This window comes from Pseudorasbora parva, chromosome 22 (genome assembly GCF_024679245.1).
Source record: "Pseudorasbora parva isolate DD20220531a chromosome 22, ASM2467924v1, whole genome shotgun sequence".
Taxonomy (NCBI): Eukaryota; Metazoa; Chordata; class Actinopteri; order Cypriniformes; family Gobionidae; genus Pseudorasbora; species Pseudorasbora parva.
This window is the reverse complement of record NC_090193.1, coordinates 26,153,971-26,172,250: the sequence shown is the minus strand read 5'-3', so window position 1 is coordinate 26,172,250 and position 18,280 is coordinate 26,153,971. Positions and strand designations below refer to the sequence as shown.

At 37.3% G+C, this 18,280-nt stretch overlaps 2 protein-coding genes across 2 annotated transcripts; both read right to left on the bottom strand.

Annotated features, from left to right (window-relative positions):
• Nucleotides 1–5,328: 5,328 nt before the first annotated feature.
• Nucleotides 5,329–7,817, bottom strand: LOC137058685 (red-sensitive opsin-1). The gene is made up of 6 exons (XM_067432050.1): nucleotides 7,625–7,817; nucleotides 6,940–7,236; nucleotides 6,689–6,857; nucleotides 6,389–6,554; nucleotides 6,070–6,309; nucleotides 5,329–5,980 (listed from the first exon to the last, which is right to left on the bottom strand). The coding sequence occupies exons 1-6, from the start codon at nucleotides 7,725–7,727 to the stop codon at nucleotides 5,882–5,884; spliced, it is 1,074 nt and encodes a 357-aa protein (XP_067288151.1). The 5' UTR covers nucleotides 7,728–7,817; the 3' UTR covers nucleotides 5,329–5,881.
• A 2,757-nt stretch (nucleotides 7,818–10,574) lies between these two features.
• opn1sw2 (opsin 1 (cone pigments), short-wave-sensitive 2) lies at nucleotides 10,575–13,710 on the bottom strand. The gene is made up of 5 exons (XM_067432144.1): nucleotides 12,918–13,710; nucleotides 12,584–12,752; nucleotides 12,224–12,389; nucleotides 10,996–11,235; nucleotides 10,575–10,873 (listed from the first exon to the last, which is right to left on the bottom strand). The coding sequence occupies exons 1-5, from the start codon at nucleotides 13,288–13,290 to the stop codon at nucleotides 10,766–10,768; spliced, it is 1,056 nt and encodes a 351-aa protein (XP_067288245.1). The 5' UTR covers nucleotides 13,291–13,710; the 3' UTR covers nucleotides 10,575–10,765.
• Between the last annotated feature and the right edge of the window lie 4,570 nt (nucleotides 13,711–18,280).

Below are 18,280 nucleotides of genomic sequence, written 5' to 3'. Positions count from 1 at the left end.
GAATAGAATAGAATAGAATATAATAGAATAGAATAGAATAGAATAGAATAGAATAGAATAGAATAGAATAGAATATGTGCAACAGATTCTATGCAATGCATGTGTGAATATATGACATATTTGTGCAATGTACCAAATAAAACATTTTTACTCCTTTAATAGGCAGTAGGGACCATTTTATATATATATATATATATATATATATATATATATATATATATATATATATATATATATATATATATATATATATATATATATATATATATATATATATATATATATATATATATATATATATATATATATATATATAAACCATATATCTTTTTAGTGTAATTTCAGTCAGAAACTTTAATTTAAATTTAACTTAAAAGGACAGATGTAATGTTTCTTATTCTGATAGTGATCAGAAATATGTTCTTATTTATTTTTTTTAAATCTTGTTTTTTTTTTTCGTTTTTTGTACAGATCTCCAAAAAGGAGCTAATATTTTACGATTCACACTTTTATTATTTTTCCTTCAAACTGACAAAACAGCATATATTCCATTAAAAAAGACAAAAGTTGTATCAACCCCCCTCCCCCATTACCCAAACATATGTCATATGTTATAATATTATGTAGATTGCTAGTGTAAATCCAGAAAAACAAACATTTGAATAAAATAAACTTACAAAAAAAAAAACCTAAGAAAAAAACTATAATAATACTGTGAAAAACTTAGTCACCAAATATGTTACGAATAAATATAATTAATATAAAGATGGAATAAAATGTCATATATGTTAAGAAGAGAGGTGATAATTCATTAATAATACAGGTCTGCCGTATAGCCAATCACTAAAAACAAGGTTGGTTTTATTTGTTTGATTCTTTAAAATAAAAAGGTGTATTATTGTTTAGAACATTTTCTCAACATAACCAGTAACTGACTCAAATTGTTGTACACAGTATGTCTATAGTGCAGACCAAAACACATCACAGTCCACAACACAGTCACGCAACCAATCTACATTCACACGAATGCCCTCATATACACAAATACACTCAACCGTGTTTTAACCTAATGAGTTCCGTCATATAAGCTTCCTAGCAAAAGTCGTGACTTTACTGGCCAGCCTAGGTGAAATCCTCTATCCGCTTGATGTGGAATAGAGCTTATACAAGATTACAAGATGTTACCTGGTCCTGGCTTCATGTGCTCTACATCTATCCTTTATTAAAAAAAACCTTGCAAGACACATTTTTAGAAATTCTATTGAATTCTCAATTCTATGCATCTTAAGGAAACATATGTGTAATTAAGTTAAAAAAAAAGTTATTATCAGTCAAAGTGATAATACTTCAATGTTTCTTGATTGCTGCATGAATCATTTTCTTCAGAAAACAATAAAGTAATATACCATGCCTTTTTTTTTAAAAAAAATTACATTTACAAATCCATTCATAGCTTTGTGACAACAACAATAATTGTCATAATTGACCAGGACAGTAAACAGTTTCTTTCAGAAGACTTTTAGCTGCATGTACAGTCAAGACTATTCCAACCTTAAGTATGTAACCAGTTCCTCGAAACCCGGTCGGATCTAAAAAATGGCACTTTATACCGAAGCCACGGAAGACGCTTCTGTTTGGATGTGGACACCTTAGATCCCTCATCAACTTTCTTAAGAGCTGCAGAATGCACACGGAAGTGCAAAAGCAAAGCCGCTTTCTGATTGTTGACCTACCAAAAGAGGTTTACCAAAGCATAAGCCACCTACACATTTAAGTATACCCACAATGCAATATTACATGTCATTTCATGAAGACATAAAATATTGGGTTGTAGATGGTGGTGCTCTGCCAGTGGATGGAAAGGAATATTCTGGGATTGCAACAGGCCAAGGAATAAGGACCCCAACAGAACCACCATTCTGAACATTTCCTTTTCAGCTTTCTGCATGGACTTAAATTCTTTTGGCAGCTGGGCGTCCTGCCAGAGACGGCAGGATCCAGTTGAGAGAGTGACATAGCTACTTTAGTTTGGCCATGGCCACCAGCATCACGCAATGGTGAAGATCGAGGTGATGACCATGGAGAACATCCAGTGTTGCGAGGTTGTTCACCCATCGAGGGGTAATGTGGTAGTTGGGTCCCTCAAAGGGAGCGGTGAATGGAAGATCATTTTTTATACAGTTTTCCTCTTTCACTCATTCATAAAATACAGGACATGAAGCTGTGTTCTTGAAGATAAAATACCCCTTGTTTTGTTGCTGTTGGTGTAGACGAAAACTCCCTTGTTGTGTCGTCCCCTCATCGTCTGGCAGCATTCGCCGCTTTGGCCCACTCTGCCATTTTGTAAACCCTGGAGATAAAACAAAAATGAAGATTTATTCACAATTATCCATTTTCATGTTATTGTAAGACTGAAAAAACTAGTATATGCCGAAATGTCTGAATGAAGAACAAGGACTCTCTGAGAAAATAAAGGAAATTAACATCTGAACTGTCCCTCACACACCACTGGAGACGCAAGTCTCACCTCACTATCAGCTAATCTACATCTTTCCCTATATACCCCGTCTCCCCCAATTCCTTCCCTGTCTCATGCTGAGATCACCTGAAAATACACACAAAATCTACTTGTTACAATGTCAATCCTCACGATACAATATATGTGTTTGATATCATTTGAAATGTCTCAGTGCGACTGGTACAAAGATCTCAACTCCACAGAAGTTAACCAAAAGATAATCAATGTTTTAAGAGTTTAAAGATATCTTGTCTTAGTTTGGTGGGTGTGGCTTTCAGCCATTTGGCCTTTACATCAATACAAGTCTTGATCAATGCAAATTCCCATTGTGCACTCGTGTTTACATTTGAAAGAGTTTGTACATTTGTTTCTGGGTATTTAAGGAAATGTTGCAAACAGCTCAGGGCTTGACACTTTAAACCGGTCAGCCCGTAATGCTGGATGTCTCAAGATAGCCAGCATTATGTAGTTTTCAGAAGTCAGGTATACATTTCATTCTTTACTTCAGAGTATTTGATGTTTTATATGGATTACCTTTGAATTGACTATGTAATTGGCTTTATACATTTACCTGACTGTTAAATAAATTGTTACACTTTGATGGATTCTGACTTGCTCTGGAATTATTCAGGTTGGGTATAATTTCAACAAAGGGTTAAACGGAATAATTAAATGTGTACGTAAACTATTAAAAATGAATGACCAAATAACCAATTGGCATTCAAACCTAAATTCTAAATTATCATTAAATGGAGTCAGATAACGAGGAATTGGAATAAAATCCCTTTTGCCCCGCTGAAAAGACGAACGCGCAGCGACCTTCACCCGCCGATCTTTAGCCTCCATTGGGACGATTTGGGCGGCCTTACATTATCAACATTTGCAGTGGTTATACCAGTCACAGGATTCTTCTCTCCATGAGTTTACCTCTTATTTCTCAGTTTGTGGTTGAAATCTCATTTTATACCAGCTGTTTTTTGTTTTGTTTTTTACGTTAAGCATATTAAGGCTATCTGGAAGAGCTGTCTCGCATAACAGGAAGTGCCCACAAATCTGCATGGGAAGTATGGGCCCTAACTGCTGTTCATGACCTCACAAGTATGGGATGAAATAATGTGTCCAGGATTGGAGTGTAACGAAATACATGTAACTTAGTTACGTTTTTAAATATACAAAATTTCATTACAGTTCCATTTTTAAGTTGGAGGTAATCAAATTACAGTTACATCCAAAAGTATTTTAGATTTTAATGTTATTTATTTAATTTAAAAAATCTATGTATGTAAACCATAGACTGTAAACTGTAACGGGTAAATAATGTAAACAGCAATGGAATATGCACAATTTTTATAATTTTTTACAAAATGGAATCTGGGATCATAAAAATTGCATGCTATTTCACATAAAATATGTTTACATATCCTCCACAAGACAAAATGACTGCATTTTTACAAATTGTCACATTCAAAAATGTACCCTTGATTTCAAACTGTCTGTTGGATTATCCACAACTGTTTTTATGTTTCATGTTAAGTCATCTGTTTAGGTAACTGCAACTTTTTAACTCACAATTCTGACTTTTTTTCTCTAAATTGCAAGATTACATCTCACAATTCTGACTTTTATTTTCCTAATCCATCCAATAATGAGGGGGAAATAAGTGTTTAAATCTCTCAATTCTAAAACAGTCAGAACTAAGATGCAAACTTGCAATTGTGAGAGAAAAAATAGTCGCAAATACCTTTTTTTAAATATTTTTTTAAATGGCGGTTCATTTAGTACTGCCCTTCAGAAGCTTATGTTTCCCCGAAGACAAAATGGGTAGCCTATTCTTGTTCATCCAATTCCAAACATATACACACCACATATCCTAATGCATCATGGTGCCATCTTGAACATCAATATATATGTTTTTTAATTGTCCAAACTTTTTGCCTCATGAAATATTGTGGAAAACTGATGTTATAATAAAATGCAGAGGAAAACCAAGTCCCTTTGCTAAGTATTCCAAAGGTTTACAAAAGTATTTTGCTAGTAAGTACAAAACTAGCGGGAAACATTACAATTTACTTTTTAAAGCATGTACTTTGTAATCTGTAGTGAAATACATTTTGAAAATAACCCTCCCAACCCCCATGCATTTGCACCCAAGCACACGGGGCACATGGATACTCAGAATCAAAAAGGTGAGACTTCAATTCGAGGTTAATCTTCCTTAGATAAGCAGTGCTTTTAGTGTCACGTTCCAGTTGAAATTGCTTAGCCCCTTCAGGCTTAAATGAAGGAATTGCAATTGACTTGCCCCTCTCATTTGCAGACTTCTACATGACTTTTAGGCTTTAAATCCTGTCAACACAATGATTTTAAGAATTTCAAAGATTTTTAAGTCATTTTCCTTTAAGTGGATTTTGTCTGGGTTCCTTGGGATTTCAGAGCATTTTCTTTATTTACTGTATACTCTTTATCAAATTAAATATGGGGACAGTGTACAACAGTGAAAAAACGATTTTCCAATATTTTCAACAACAAAAAAGTGTCAAATGGAGAGATTACTTTTGGCAGTCAAAAAAAAAAAGGATGTTATATTTTCAGACACTCACTCAGCAGCTATTAGAAACCTCCTCATTGTGTTAGGAGGTAATGAAGGAATCTAAAAAGTATAGTGATATATTTAAAAGAAAATGTAATATGTATATACCCAAATAATCTTATGTTAAATGCATGTCTGAAAAGGGAACAGATCTTGACTGTTTCATGGAGATGTGCATGTGTAATGAAAGACACTGAGAACAGAACATTTATTTTGCTGCTTTTTTATTTTCATCAAAGAAAAAATAGAACATGCTGTACATGGGCAGGCATCTATCTATCTATCTATCAAACATTTTTTGTCATTTTTGTTTTCTTGCAAGATGGCTACAAAATTAAGATTACAGAGATATTATTACATTGCCACTGAACATCAATTCAGCAAAAATTGTACATTACAATGAGGCGATTACTTTTTGCTGTTAGTTAACCCAAGCTGAGTGTCACATTCCCACAAAACTGTGCTATATATAGGCGCACAACCTTCTGAATAGTCAGTGGATAGAGTATTATGGACAAATGATTGTGTGACAAATGATTACCATAAAAAGTGTAACATCATTCCAGTGGATTTTAAGCCACAGGGTTGTTGAGAAAGTAATGTGTTAACACACAGTGCCATGCAACAAGGTATTCCCCATCACTCCAAGGGAAATATCTGGAAGCAAAGTTGTTGAGATACGGTGAGGGTAAACAAGGAATATAAAAAGTCCCATTTTCGTCTTTTTTCCCATGTCTGACTCAAGACCTTTGCTCTGAGATCTGGTGCTCAGTTTATGCAGGAGCCACAGAAGACACTTCTGTCTTGGATGTAGACACCTCAGACCCATCATCCACCTTCTTTCCAAAGAGCTGCATGATGCATACGCGGAACTGCAAGGAAAGAGGACTCAAGATTATTTTGCAAAGGTTCATGCAAAGTTTTCTTAAGATTTGAGTTTTGTTAAACAGCATTGACTTACTTGTCGGTTCATGAAGACATAAATGATGGGGTTGTAGATGGTGGCGCTCTTGGCAAAGTAGGCAGGCATGGCTGCCGCCAGTGGATGGAAGGCATAGCCTGGGTTTGCAGCTGCAAAGCAGGCGAAGACCGTATAAGGACCCCAACAAAAACAGTAGGCCGCAATCATGACAACCACCATTCTGGACACTTCCTTCTCAGCCTTCTGTGTGGACTCAGAATCCTTCTGCTGCTGGGCAACCTGTTGGAGAGAAGTGATAGATGCTTAGAGCCTTTTTAGAAACTGGTAACTTTTGAAAGCAGTCAAGGAGACAACTTACAGCATGAATGGCTAAGAACACAGCAATGTAGCAGAAAATGATGACGCCCAGAGGGATGAAACAACAGGTGATCATTAGGACAATCATGTAGGACTGGACACCGGGGTCCTCGCTTCCACTGAAGACATCAGGGCCGCAGGAGGTCTTCAGCCCGTGAGGCCAATATCTGAGAGAATAATGGATTTGAAAGATCCATATTTATGCTTGTTTGGAACTTATTTGTTGGCCTTTACCCAAATAATTCAATGATTTTATGATGAATTACTAAGATAATGATTCATATGTAAGTTGTCATTTTACCTGCTCCAGCCAAAGAGGGGAGGTGCACACCAGACAGCAGACCAAACCCAGCAGAAGATGATGCCACCACCTGCCCATTTACCATCAAATTTGACATTTCCGAATGGTTTGCAGACGACCACCCATCTCTCCCAAGAGATGACAGTCAAAGACCACAGGCCAGCGATACCTGTTGATTGTGTTGTTAGATATCATAAAACCCCCACAAAGTTTCAATAATGTAAAAGTGATGTCTTTGGGCAGTAACTTACCACATGTAGCCACAGTGAAGCCCTCAAACTTACACATGGGGTGACCAAGGATAAAGTAGCCAAAAAACTGGTTAGTGACACTGATGGTGCTGGCAAACAATGTTTCTAATAGATCAGCTATGGCAAGGTTGACCAAGATCCAGTTGAGAGGGTGACGGAGCTTCTTGAATTTGGCTGTGGCCACTAGCACCAAGCCATTGGTGAAGGTCGAGGCGAGGACCACGAATAACATCCAGAGTGTTGAAATGTTATACACCCATCGAGGGGCAATGTGGTAGTTGGGTCCCTCAAAGGGATCTGGAAATGAGAAACAAAGAACATTAAATCAGCTTGAAGTTCTCACCTAACAACTCTCATTATTCTGATGCTTCATATTTATCAGTCTGAAATCTTTTGCTGGCTATGTTACTTCTGGCCAAACTGCACAGAGAGTTCAGAAGATCACACATTTGAAGTATAAGAGTAAGATTTCCTTTCCTATTACTCTGCCACTATTGTGAAACCTTTAAAAGACTTTTCACACGGCTTTACAACAGAATAGCTATAAGGTTTATCAATTTCCTTGTTTATACAATTTCCTAATAACAATTATTGTCAACCTATTCAATGCACACAACGACCCTATTTAAACCCACTCAAACTATAATAAAAAAAAAAAAAATTGAAAACATTTTTAAAAACTCACCCTTGGTATTATTGCTGTTGGTATATGTGAACATCGATTCTCTCGTCGTTTCATCTCCCTTTCGCCTGGCTGCGAATATCGCTTCTCCCCATTGCTCTGCCATTTTTGGGGGTTGTTGTATAGCCCAAACCTGTAGTTACTTAGCTGCTGTAAAGGTCTGGGCCTTTGGGCTTCTACTACCTGTCTGTCTCTGGCCGACTCGCACCGACAGACTTTAGGCTCTTGTCAAAGTGCTTTTATACGCAAAAAAAGAGGATGCCGGGTGGAGGATTGTTGAGGTCAAAACAGGTATCAGGAGCAGAACAAAAACTCATTCATTAGGCTTACAGGAGACCTAAGCTACTGTCCCTTCCTAGGATTGTTGAAGCCATCACAGGTAAACCAAAACATTGTGCGGTGACATTTGGCACAACCAAGCTAGGAGTGATTATAAGGTGATGCTTTCTTCGACTTTTTAAGTTTAGGTCACAGACCTCTTTGTGTCGTCCTTGACTGAAGCTTCTTGTACAATGTCACTGTACAGTACACTTTTATTAAAAAGGCAAGATATCATTATTGCAAAAGAAAAAAATCTTCTATATAATGGCCCCTGTTGCCCATTAAAGGATTAACTTTGCACAAATATGTCCTCTTTGCACATTCACATACTTATGAATGTATATTGCATAGTTGCATAGCTTCTATATTCTATTCTATTCTAATTTAATTCTATTCTATTGTATGCATACTAAAGCTCCTGTGGTGGTACTCTTTCAAATGCATACAATAGAATAGAATTATGGTACTAATATGTACCATTTAAATATGAATATGTACCTTTTAGATACTGATATGCATTGCTTTGGGGTAAATAAAGTACAAGGGTCTACCTTTTTTTAAAGGGTACGGCCCGAGTGACATATTTTGTACCTTTTTTCCTGAGTGCACACACACAAAACATGTCAGCAGAAGGTTATTTTAAATAATTTTTATTATCTATAATTTTAATAAAGATTATATGTAACACATATGCTCGGTATGTGCAGGGTAACTGTAAGTCAGACATCTAGGTTACAGTCCAAGTCCAAATCAGCTTATTGGGACAACTGGGGTACCCAGGTACCCTCCAATAAGATCCTAATTAGTATTGACAAGGATGCAGCCCAAACCTTCCTAATCCCAATGGATTGATGGTTCAGTTTAGGGAAAGCAGGGTTTATCTGAAAATCTTGATGAGGTCAGTTTTAATCTCTCCGTTTCTGACGATAGCCGTTTTCTTTTCTTTTTTTTCAGCCATCGCTTTTCCATCTATTGTGGCAAAGTGGAGCAGGAGGAAGTGAACACTAGGACGTGAACAGACCAAACCAGGGTGAGGATGGAGCTAACACGAAGACGAGAGCAGTCTGTACACTTTTTTTATTCTATCAGTTGTTTCCTTTTCATTTTTAAAATGGCAATGCATTGTACTGATATGTATGTGTTTATCCAAAACAGGTATTTGTTCATTATATGATCTTTTACGCTTCCTTTTAAAGTGGAAGCTAATTAAAATAAATTGAACTTTAATAGATTGCTGGAATTTATATACGCTTTGTGGGATTGAGAAGTTTTGTGTTGCTATGTCACTTTGTAAATCACAGATATTCAGAGATGTAGTTGAAAAGAATGTTTTTCAGAAACAGATGGATCAGAAAGTATCATGGGGCAGCACTCAATCAGTCCTATGTCTGGAATTCCGCTAGTTCTGAACTATTCGTGATTGGCAAAAGTTCACTACTAGCAGAACTCGGATATACAACTGAATTCTCAACGAAAGCTCAAGATTATAGTTTGGTCTCACATGGTCTGCCATTGGACAACCACTATATTCACGATATTTAGTAGCCTACTAAGCGTTAATTTAATTAAATGTTTTGAATGGAATTAATCCATATAATAGATGTTAATCTAACATGAGCAAAACTTTGCTTCCACTGCTCATTGTTTCTCTAACATCATTTGTGGCTTAATTTCTAGATTGATATTGTTCTTGAATTGATTGTTAGGATAGTTTGGGAATGACTAATGGTGATTTCATATTCTTTCTTTGCACTTTTATCTTGATTTGAAAATGGATGAAGTGAAGTGAAGTGAAGTTAAGGTGAGTAAGCATGCATGCACAAATCAATGATGCAAGTATTGATATTCTGTATTTTTTGAAGAGACTATGAAATCGAATTCAAACTACTGCACGTATATTTTTATGATTATTTTTTGATTAATACAAAATATTCATTAGTAGTACAGCAAATCAATGCAAAGCAGTTTTGCATATTAGATAATGCTCTGTTTGACTTTGCTTTTCAGACCATCCCTGGAAATGTTACTTCATTACTCAGAACTGAAGACCTACGGACTTGATTACAATCAGAAATATGAGATACTTTTCTGTTTTCATGTTTAAGTTGTTGGGTCCCACTTTATATAAGGTACTACCTTAACTACTGTGTACTTACATAAAAAAAAAGAAGTACAATGTAATAGTGTTCATATTGTATTGCAAAACACTTGCTGATATTGAGGTGGGATGCGGGTTAAGTTAGGTACAGGTGCAGGTATGGGTAAGTTTAAGGGTTGGTTAAGGTGTAAGGGAAGTGTCAACCGTGTAATTATAAATATAACTACAGAAATGAATTACAAATGTAATTACATGCAGGTAATTTTTAAAATGTAAGTACAATGTAAAGACATCTATGTACAATAAGTGCATTTTATCAAATTATTAATTAAAATGTTAATACATAGTCATTAAGGCCACCTAATATAAAGTGGGTCCAGTTGTTGTGAAATATTTGCTAACTACAGCAGTCCATTTAAAGCATAAATAAATAAGACTAATGTAATAGAATTCATATAAACTATTGTAATGTATGTCATAATTCTTGAACTGATATATTTAACAACACAATTCTTTCTTTCTTACTTTGCATTTATTGTACATTTCATTGATAATAATGAACTTCTACTCATTCTACTTGTTCACCAAGTCAAGACTAAGACTAAGTAAAAATGTTGACATTAAAAGCAAAAATTCCTGTTGGGTCTATATTTATTATTTACAATCATTGTAAAATTGTTTTTCACTGTCAGTAGAGTGGTTCTGTCTGTAGGACGAGGATGGGTTTATTTCTCTGGTGCGACAGAGGAGACCTGGGTGACCTGAGATGAAGTAGAAGCCTCATCTTCTTCAATATTCTTGCCACAGACCATCTTCATCATACAGGAACGGAACTGGGATTCAAAATAAATGAGTACCACATATTATTGTGTATTAAGTGAGGATGGCATTTAGTACTGTAGCCATATGGGAACAAACTTATAATACAAATCCAAACGACCACATAATACTATACCTGTTTGTTCATCAAGACATAGATGACGGGATTGTACACTGTAGAGGATTTAGAAAGGACGGATGGTATGGTTGCCATTCTCAGGTCAAATTGTTCTCCACGGTGGGAAATTACCCAGAGAGAAAAGCTGGCATATGGTCCCCAGCATAACAAGAAGCCAAACACCATCACCACCACCATCTTTGTCACCTCCCTCTCTGCTTTCTGGGTTGAAGCCGAATCTGCTTGAGCTTTGGCTGCCTGGTAGGACAAACAAGGAATTTTTAGAGCAACGGGCATCATGACCACAGTAACCCATTCATAGTCTCCATCTAGTGGACAGGGTTCGATGTGCATCCCAATGTGGCAGAGCAATGAAACACATTAATCATTTATGTAATAAATAAATAAAATATGGTATTTTAAATCAGTTTTTGTCAGGATTTGGACCAAGTAAAAATGTTAGTGTGAAGTTTACCTTAAAAAAAAGGTAATGCATTTAATTTGATCATTTGAATGTTCTAAAAAAAAAAAAAAAGATCAGATCAGATCAAACCCAGAGATCAAATAGAAAGAACAGGAATGAACATATTATGTAAAATAATATGGTTTTGAGGTTTTAAATAATTAGTTTTTTAGAAATATCATAAGTCTAAGGGTCAGATTTACTAAACGGCAAATTAGCCTGAGCACGCAATTCTAAAATAGGAGCGCCAAGGAGTGGAAATGTCTGCATGTGAGCTGCTTACAGCGAACAAATTAAAGAACACAGACGCAGCCGGATTATTCCCATAATGACAATCACAATTTACAAGGTGAAGCGGAAATTAGCATCTGGTTTAAGACATGCTTTTTTAGGGGTGGTAAATGGTGCAAATACCATTAAAGTGACGAGCATAAACATTAGTAAATCACCTTGCATGGTTCATTCAAAAACTCTCCTGCAATACATTTTGCATCTGAAAGGGAAAGTCCTACAAATGCATATGCAATAAGCTGCAAAAAAAAAACTCTGTCCATGCCTTTTTCAATGAAATTTTTTACTGCATGCCTTTAGTAAATCCTAACCTTTAGTAAATCCTTTTTCCAAAAGAGAGAGTTTGTGTTGACACAAGTTTTTAGTAAATCTGGCCCTAAATTACAACACTGCATGGTTAAATAGAATTCATCTTTTTGACTTAAACTTTGACTTTGACTAAAATGAACAATTCTGAGGCAGTTTCCAATGGTAAATGCAATTTTTACTCACTAATTTGAGTGTGATGAGCAGCTGACCATAACAGAACAAGATTGTGCCAAAAGGAACCGCAAAGCAGAAGCAGAACAAAAACATGACATAGGATTCGTTGTTGTATTTGTTGTTAGTCGTATACCAGTCAGGTCCACAAGAGCACTGCAAGCCCTCAGGTATGTACCTGTAAAACAAATCTCAGTGAGGCTGATGGGATAACCAACTCTGCACAATTTAATCGGAAGACTTCACTCAGGGACTTAAACTAGATGTTTAGGAGTGGAGCAAAAAGGTGCTAGGCATTGATTTTCTTTCTTCGGGTACAGTGGAGGGAGGCATTGTGGCTTTGTTCTCATCAGTGCCAACAGTGGGACTTACCGGCTCCAGCCAAACAATGGAGGGAGTCCAGCAGCCAATGCAAAAAACCAAGGAAATATGCAGCCAATTATGGCATGATGGGTCTTGAAAGTAAAGTTCCCAAGGGGTTTGCAAATGACCAGCCACCTTTCAAGCGCCACCACAGAAAGAGACCACAAACTCACCATTCCTGTAACAGAGAAAAAATAGAAAAGGGGTTTGGTGAAACCATCTCAAACAAGAAGCAGAATGTAAAAACAAGTTCTTGCTTTAAATGTTTAGCTTTGAACTACAGTGAACTACAACAGGCTAACACAGATGCATTGACATAATGTGGATGCATGTTGCATCATACCTCCAAATGTTGAAGCGAAGCCCTCAATTTTACATCCTAACGACCCGAAGATAAAGTACTTATTCCAGAAGGAGACGAATGCTAATGAGGAACCAAAAAGGGACACCCACAGGTTTGCAACAGCAAGGTTCACAAGAATATAGTTAAGGTGAGATCTGAGTTTCTTGAATTGAATTGTGCAAACAATGGTAAGGATGTTGATCGAAGTCCCTGCAACGAAAAGGAAGAACGTAAAGGCAGCCATGGCCATGTATATGGCATGGTGACCCAGGTGGTCCTGGGGAACCAAAAAAGGGCTGTAAGCTGAGATGTTGTTGGTATCTAAAGGGATGGGCATGAAGAAGTCTTCTTGAAACTCGGGTACTGACTTCATCTTGCTTGAAACTGGCAATCACTCCACGAAAACGCTGTAGCACCTTAAAGGTTAAATCAATTGAGTTATTTCCTTCTGTAGATTACTGTAGCATCGCAAAAAGAGTCTAACCCGTATCGATGTGAATTCTCTCTTCGTTGATCACCAGATGAAGGCTCCCTCAAACTATTGCTAAGTGATCCCTCTTTTATAGGGATCCAAAAGATACAATTTTGCTCCTCCCAAATGGTCGTAATGGAAGGATTTGAGGTTTGTTGTCATCTACCAAACACGTGAGCTCTTGTGCAGGCATACACATACATGACATACAGATTCAACACACGCAAAACTACATTTGTGCAGTGCAAGACACACAATTCACTTAATCTCATTTCCAGCACCAAAACCTGGCTAATTCGGATCATCCCTCTCACCCTGTAGTATGGTTCTGTGTTAGCTATGGCAGTTAATCTGCCGCCCAGTGCAGATAAAGCAGCTAATCACTCGCAGTTAACCCCTCTTTAATCTGCTTCCCATCGTATTATCTCCAGGTTTGAGCCTGGAATCATGGCCTTTGTGAAAAGCTTTAAATAAGCGACAGCTTGATTGCCCTTGACACTCGTCTGGGTTCTTCTGTCAGAGCCGAGTTGGAAGTAGAATAATGCGAGAAAGATCACAACTTAGAGACGAAGATCTTGTATGGACAAAAGGCATAATAATCATGAATTTGAGTTAGCAAATTATATTATGTAAATTATATAATGCTACTTTAAACTCCAAAATAGAAGCAAAAACCAGGTCACTGCTAAATGATGTGGAAAACAAGCTTGCCAACACACTGTAGCAAAAAGTTATGATTTTTAATAACGTCTCGTTTGACTATATTAATGATGTATTGATCAGCTGCAATATGTTTTCAAATTTTTTTTTTTTAATTTACAAAAAAGTCTGTTCATTATTTTATGTTAATTCATGTTCTGTATTTTATTTGGACCACCTTAGATGGCTAAATGAAAGTTGAAATGTTTAATTAACCATTAATTATTAAATAAAGAAATACAATTTAGAAAAAGAAATGTAAAAATACACTTGTATGTAACACTCATAAAGACAAAAGCTCACTAACATTAAATAATTGTACACTGAACAAATAATAATTATACTAATAATCACAATAAACGTGAATGTTACACCAAGGCATTGTACATATTTATATAATACTATACAAAACATTCAGTATAAGTAAATAAATTCTAATAAATAAATGTGTTCCAACAGTGCCATTGTCACAAAGCCAGTCAAAACTAGACATTATGGTTTTTGCACCTATGTGACATTTGCAAATCTTAATTTAATTAAGGAAGTCACTCAGCTTGCCAAATATTTTAAGATAGACAAATACTAAGATAGCAGAGGCACATTCATATGGATCATTTTTACATACTGTGATGATGTGTTTTCAAAGTTGTCAACATCGCAAAACTTTTTTTTTTTAATTATTACACATTTATAACTTTTTTATTACTTTGCGTTATATTATTTAAAAATTAACCGCTTACTCAAAAAAAATATTCTTTGCCTCTTGTAGTTTACTTAAAGCTGCAGTCAGTAAGTTTTGGCTCTTTGTCACCATCACTGTTTAAAACCTGCAGTTATTATTGGAATTATCATCTTTGCATGGGTTTTGCACTGGCTTGTCTCCTCAGTGTGGATTAATCTAATTTTTTGAAGAGTATGTGTGGCTGTCACTCATTCACAACAGCAGTGTGGATACTGTACTTCGGAATCACAGATTCTACATCTTGGGAGTATGGCCAAAATAGGAATTTTTACAGGAAATGTCATCTGAACAAGTAAGTAACATGTCTGCCACTTTTGTTCTGACCAACTGAGAAAAAAGGCATTATAATAAATTGTGCTACCAACGGTGATTAAATCTAATAATCAAACAAATTTTATTAATTTGCAAATGATTATTGTTATACTTTGTTCTTTAATTGTTAATGTAAATGTGGAAAGCAGTCAAGGCCAAGAACTGTGAGAGAATAGGGCGAGGCCTGTCGTTGCTCCTCCTTTTATGCCACCGAAGCTCTTTCGTGAGATACACGACCGGTGTGGCGCGTAGCTGGCGCTCATCATCCCTCACGTCACATCAGTCTCGTATCTCATGAAGAAGCTTCAGAGGCATAAAAGGAGGAGTGATTGTTGTTTATATTTTATTATGTGTGTGCAGCAGCCATCCGTGAGGGGCTGCTTGCATTACTTTCATTTAGTGTTTCATGCCATAACAACGAACTGCATGCCGTAACATGGGAGGAAGGGGGAACATGCTATCAGAGAGCCCTCGCTGCGGGGGTTCGCGGTGCTGAGGAGGTCGGGCAGCACTCCTATAGCGGAGACCACGAGTGGCTGTTCAAGGCGGTGGCATTGGAGCAAGTAAAGAACAGGTAGGACGAAGAGCTCGCCACTGTGCTCCTTGGTTGAAGTGGGATGGCTGCAGTCCAAAAGAAAGAGTCGTCGCTGCTGCCATTTGTCACGGGCCGGACTCTGTTGCTGTTTGCCATGTCCAGGTTTTTTTTCTTACTCTCTTCCCTCGCTTGTCTCTGTTGCTCCTTATGCTTTCAGGTCCTTTTCTGTCGCCTTGTCTGTCCTTACTCCTAGGTGATGCAACTGCCATTATTGGTTGATCGCTTGACACTCGAAATTGAGCTCAGGTGCATCCTGTTTCCACTGATCATCCTTGAGATGTTTCTATGGCTGCGTCCGAAAACCTAGACAGCTGACTCGTTGCCTTGCTGCCGTATCAGACAATGACTTGTAAGGCAGCGTTTTGTGCATGAAGGCACCTCATGAAACTAATTTCGGACATTCTTCTAAAGCAGTGTAACAGTTTAATGATCTACAGCAAAATAGAGCGTGCTTTGGTGAGAACTAAACACATATTTAATTACTACATTGGTCATTTCTCGCTAGAAATGACATCAGAAGTAGAAAATATTGGTAAAAAACATACATTTACACACAAACTGACCAGCAAACGCAACTTTCCGACGCTATCTTTTTTCCCCAGCTCAACTGTCACTGAATGAAAAGCACAGGATTGTGGGATACCAAAGGCAATGAAGGATACATGTATGATGCCTTCAAAAATCCATCGGATTAAAGGTATCTCAGGAGGCAGGAAGTGAAACTAACATTAGATTCGGACATTGCTTGATGCCTTCCTGACTTCAAATGTGTCCTCCGAAGGCAGCATTTTCCATACGCAGCCCAAAACTTAATTGGAGTCCACCTGCACTCAAAAAAAAATTCAGGTCTCCAATTGAAAATGTTCTAGTGACTGATCACATCAAAAAATTTCAGTTAGCCGAATTGAATTTCTGTGAATTAAATTCAATTTCAATTTGGCCAGCTGAAAAATGTAGATGTGATCAGTCACTAGAAAATTTTAAATTGGAGACATTTTCTTTTTCTTTTTTTACAGTGTGTGTAAATTCAGTTGACTGGACATGATTTGGAAAGGCACACACCTGTCTATATAAGGTGCTGAAGTTAAAAGTGCATGTCAGAGCACAAACCAAGCCATGAAGTCCAAGGAATTGTCAGTAGACCTCTGAGACAGGATTTTATCAAGGCATAGATCTGGGGAAAGGTACAGCATTGAACTTCTGCAGCATTGAAGGTCCCAGTGAGCACAGTAGTGTCCATCATCCATAAATGGAAGTTTGGAACCACCAGAACTCTCCCTAGAGCTGGCCGCCCAGCCAAATTGAGTGATCGGTACTGACCACTACCTCAGTAAAAGGCACATGAAAGCCCACCTGGTGTTTGCCAAAAGCCACCTGAAGGACTCACAGACATGACCATTAGAAACACAATTCTCTGGTCTGATGAAACAAAGATTGATCTCTTAGGCCTGAAAGGCAAATGTCATGTCTGGAAACTAGGCACCACTCATCACCTGGCCAATACCATCCCTACAGTGATGCATGGTGGAGGCAGCATCATGCTGTGGGGATGTCTTTCAACAGCAGGAACTGGGAGACTAGTCGTGATCAAGGGAAAGATGAATGCAGCAATGTACAAAGACATCCTAGATGAAAAAGCTGCTCCAGAATGCTCTGGCCCAGCCAGAGCCCAGACTTGAACCAGATTGAACATCTCTGGAGAGATATGAAAATGTCTGTACATTGCTCCCCATTCAACCTGGTCTTGCAAAGAAGAATGGTAGAAACTGCCCAAAAATAGGTGTGCCAAGCTTGTAGCATCATTCTCAAAAAGGCTTGACATTGTGATTGTTGCCAAAGGTGCTTCAACAAAGAATGGAGCAAAGGCTGTAAATCAGGGGTCTCAAACTCCCGGCCCGCAGGCCACTTGCAGCCCGGCCTGCAGGATAATATTTTGTGGCCCCCTACTTGACATCAAAGTTTAGTGTTAGTGTGGCCCGCGTATTGCTCTGAAAACATTTTTGGCGGAGTCGTTGCGTGTACCGCGCTTTATGCCTCACTTCGTGTCTGTTTGAGAGCGTTAGCTCGGCCCTTTCTTATTAGTATAATTGGTCTCATTAGTATAATCTCAACAGTATAATTGGTTGACACCGCATGATTGACATGAACAGAGGCTGATCAGACAGTCGAAATGAATGTGGTTTAATGGCGCTCAAATGGCCGATCAAATCAAAGTAGGCGGGATTTACATTCTCTTTTGGTCATACACATAGACGAGCGTGTCAATCTATCAAGTAATGCCGTTGCGTAGAGAGACTATTCTTTCCGGTGAAATCACAAAACTAAATTCCACACACACAAATGCACACAAAATGCAACGTCTCCATGCTCTTAATATACAATCATTGATGAACATTTTAATGAAGAAAACTATATGAGCAGATTAGATCTCTGAACATTTGAGACGATTTACTAAAAGTCTACTACTAGACAACTGAGGAACTCAAATATAAGCAGCGAATGTACGTATTTATTCACTCATGCGAAAAACCTCGGGACTAATA

Bases quoted from the DNA above. Each gene is read 5' to 3' on its own strand.
- opn1sw2 (XM_067432144.1), bottom strand. From the start codon at position 13,290: ATGAAGTCAGTACCCGAGTTTCAAGAAGACTTCTTCATGCCCATCCCT. The intron at 11,236-12,223 runs GTGAGTAAAAAT...TTGTCCTACCAG, and splicing joins TGCTCATCACACTCAAATTA to GCAGCCAAAGCTCAAGCAGA. The intron at 10,874-10,995 runs GTATAGTATTAT...TTTGAATCCCAG, and splicing joins ATGTCTTGATGAACAAACAG to TTCCGTTCCTGTATGATGAA.
- LOC137058685 (XM_067432050.1), bottom strand. From the start codon at position 7,727: ATGGCAGAGCAATGGGGAGAAGCGATATTCGCAGCCAGGCGAAAGGGA. The intron at 7,237-7,624 runs GTGAGTTTTTAA...TCTCATTTCCAG, and splicing joins CAACAGCAATAATACCAAGG to ATCCCTTTGAGGGACCCAAC. The intron at 6,555-6,688 runs GTAAAATGACAA...TTATTCTCTCAG, and splicing joins CCCCTCTTTGGCTGGAGCAG to ATATTGGCCTCACGGGCTGA.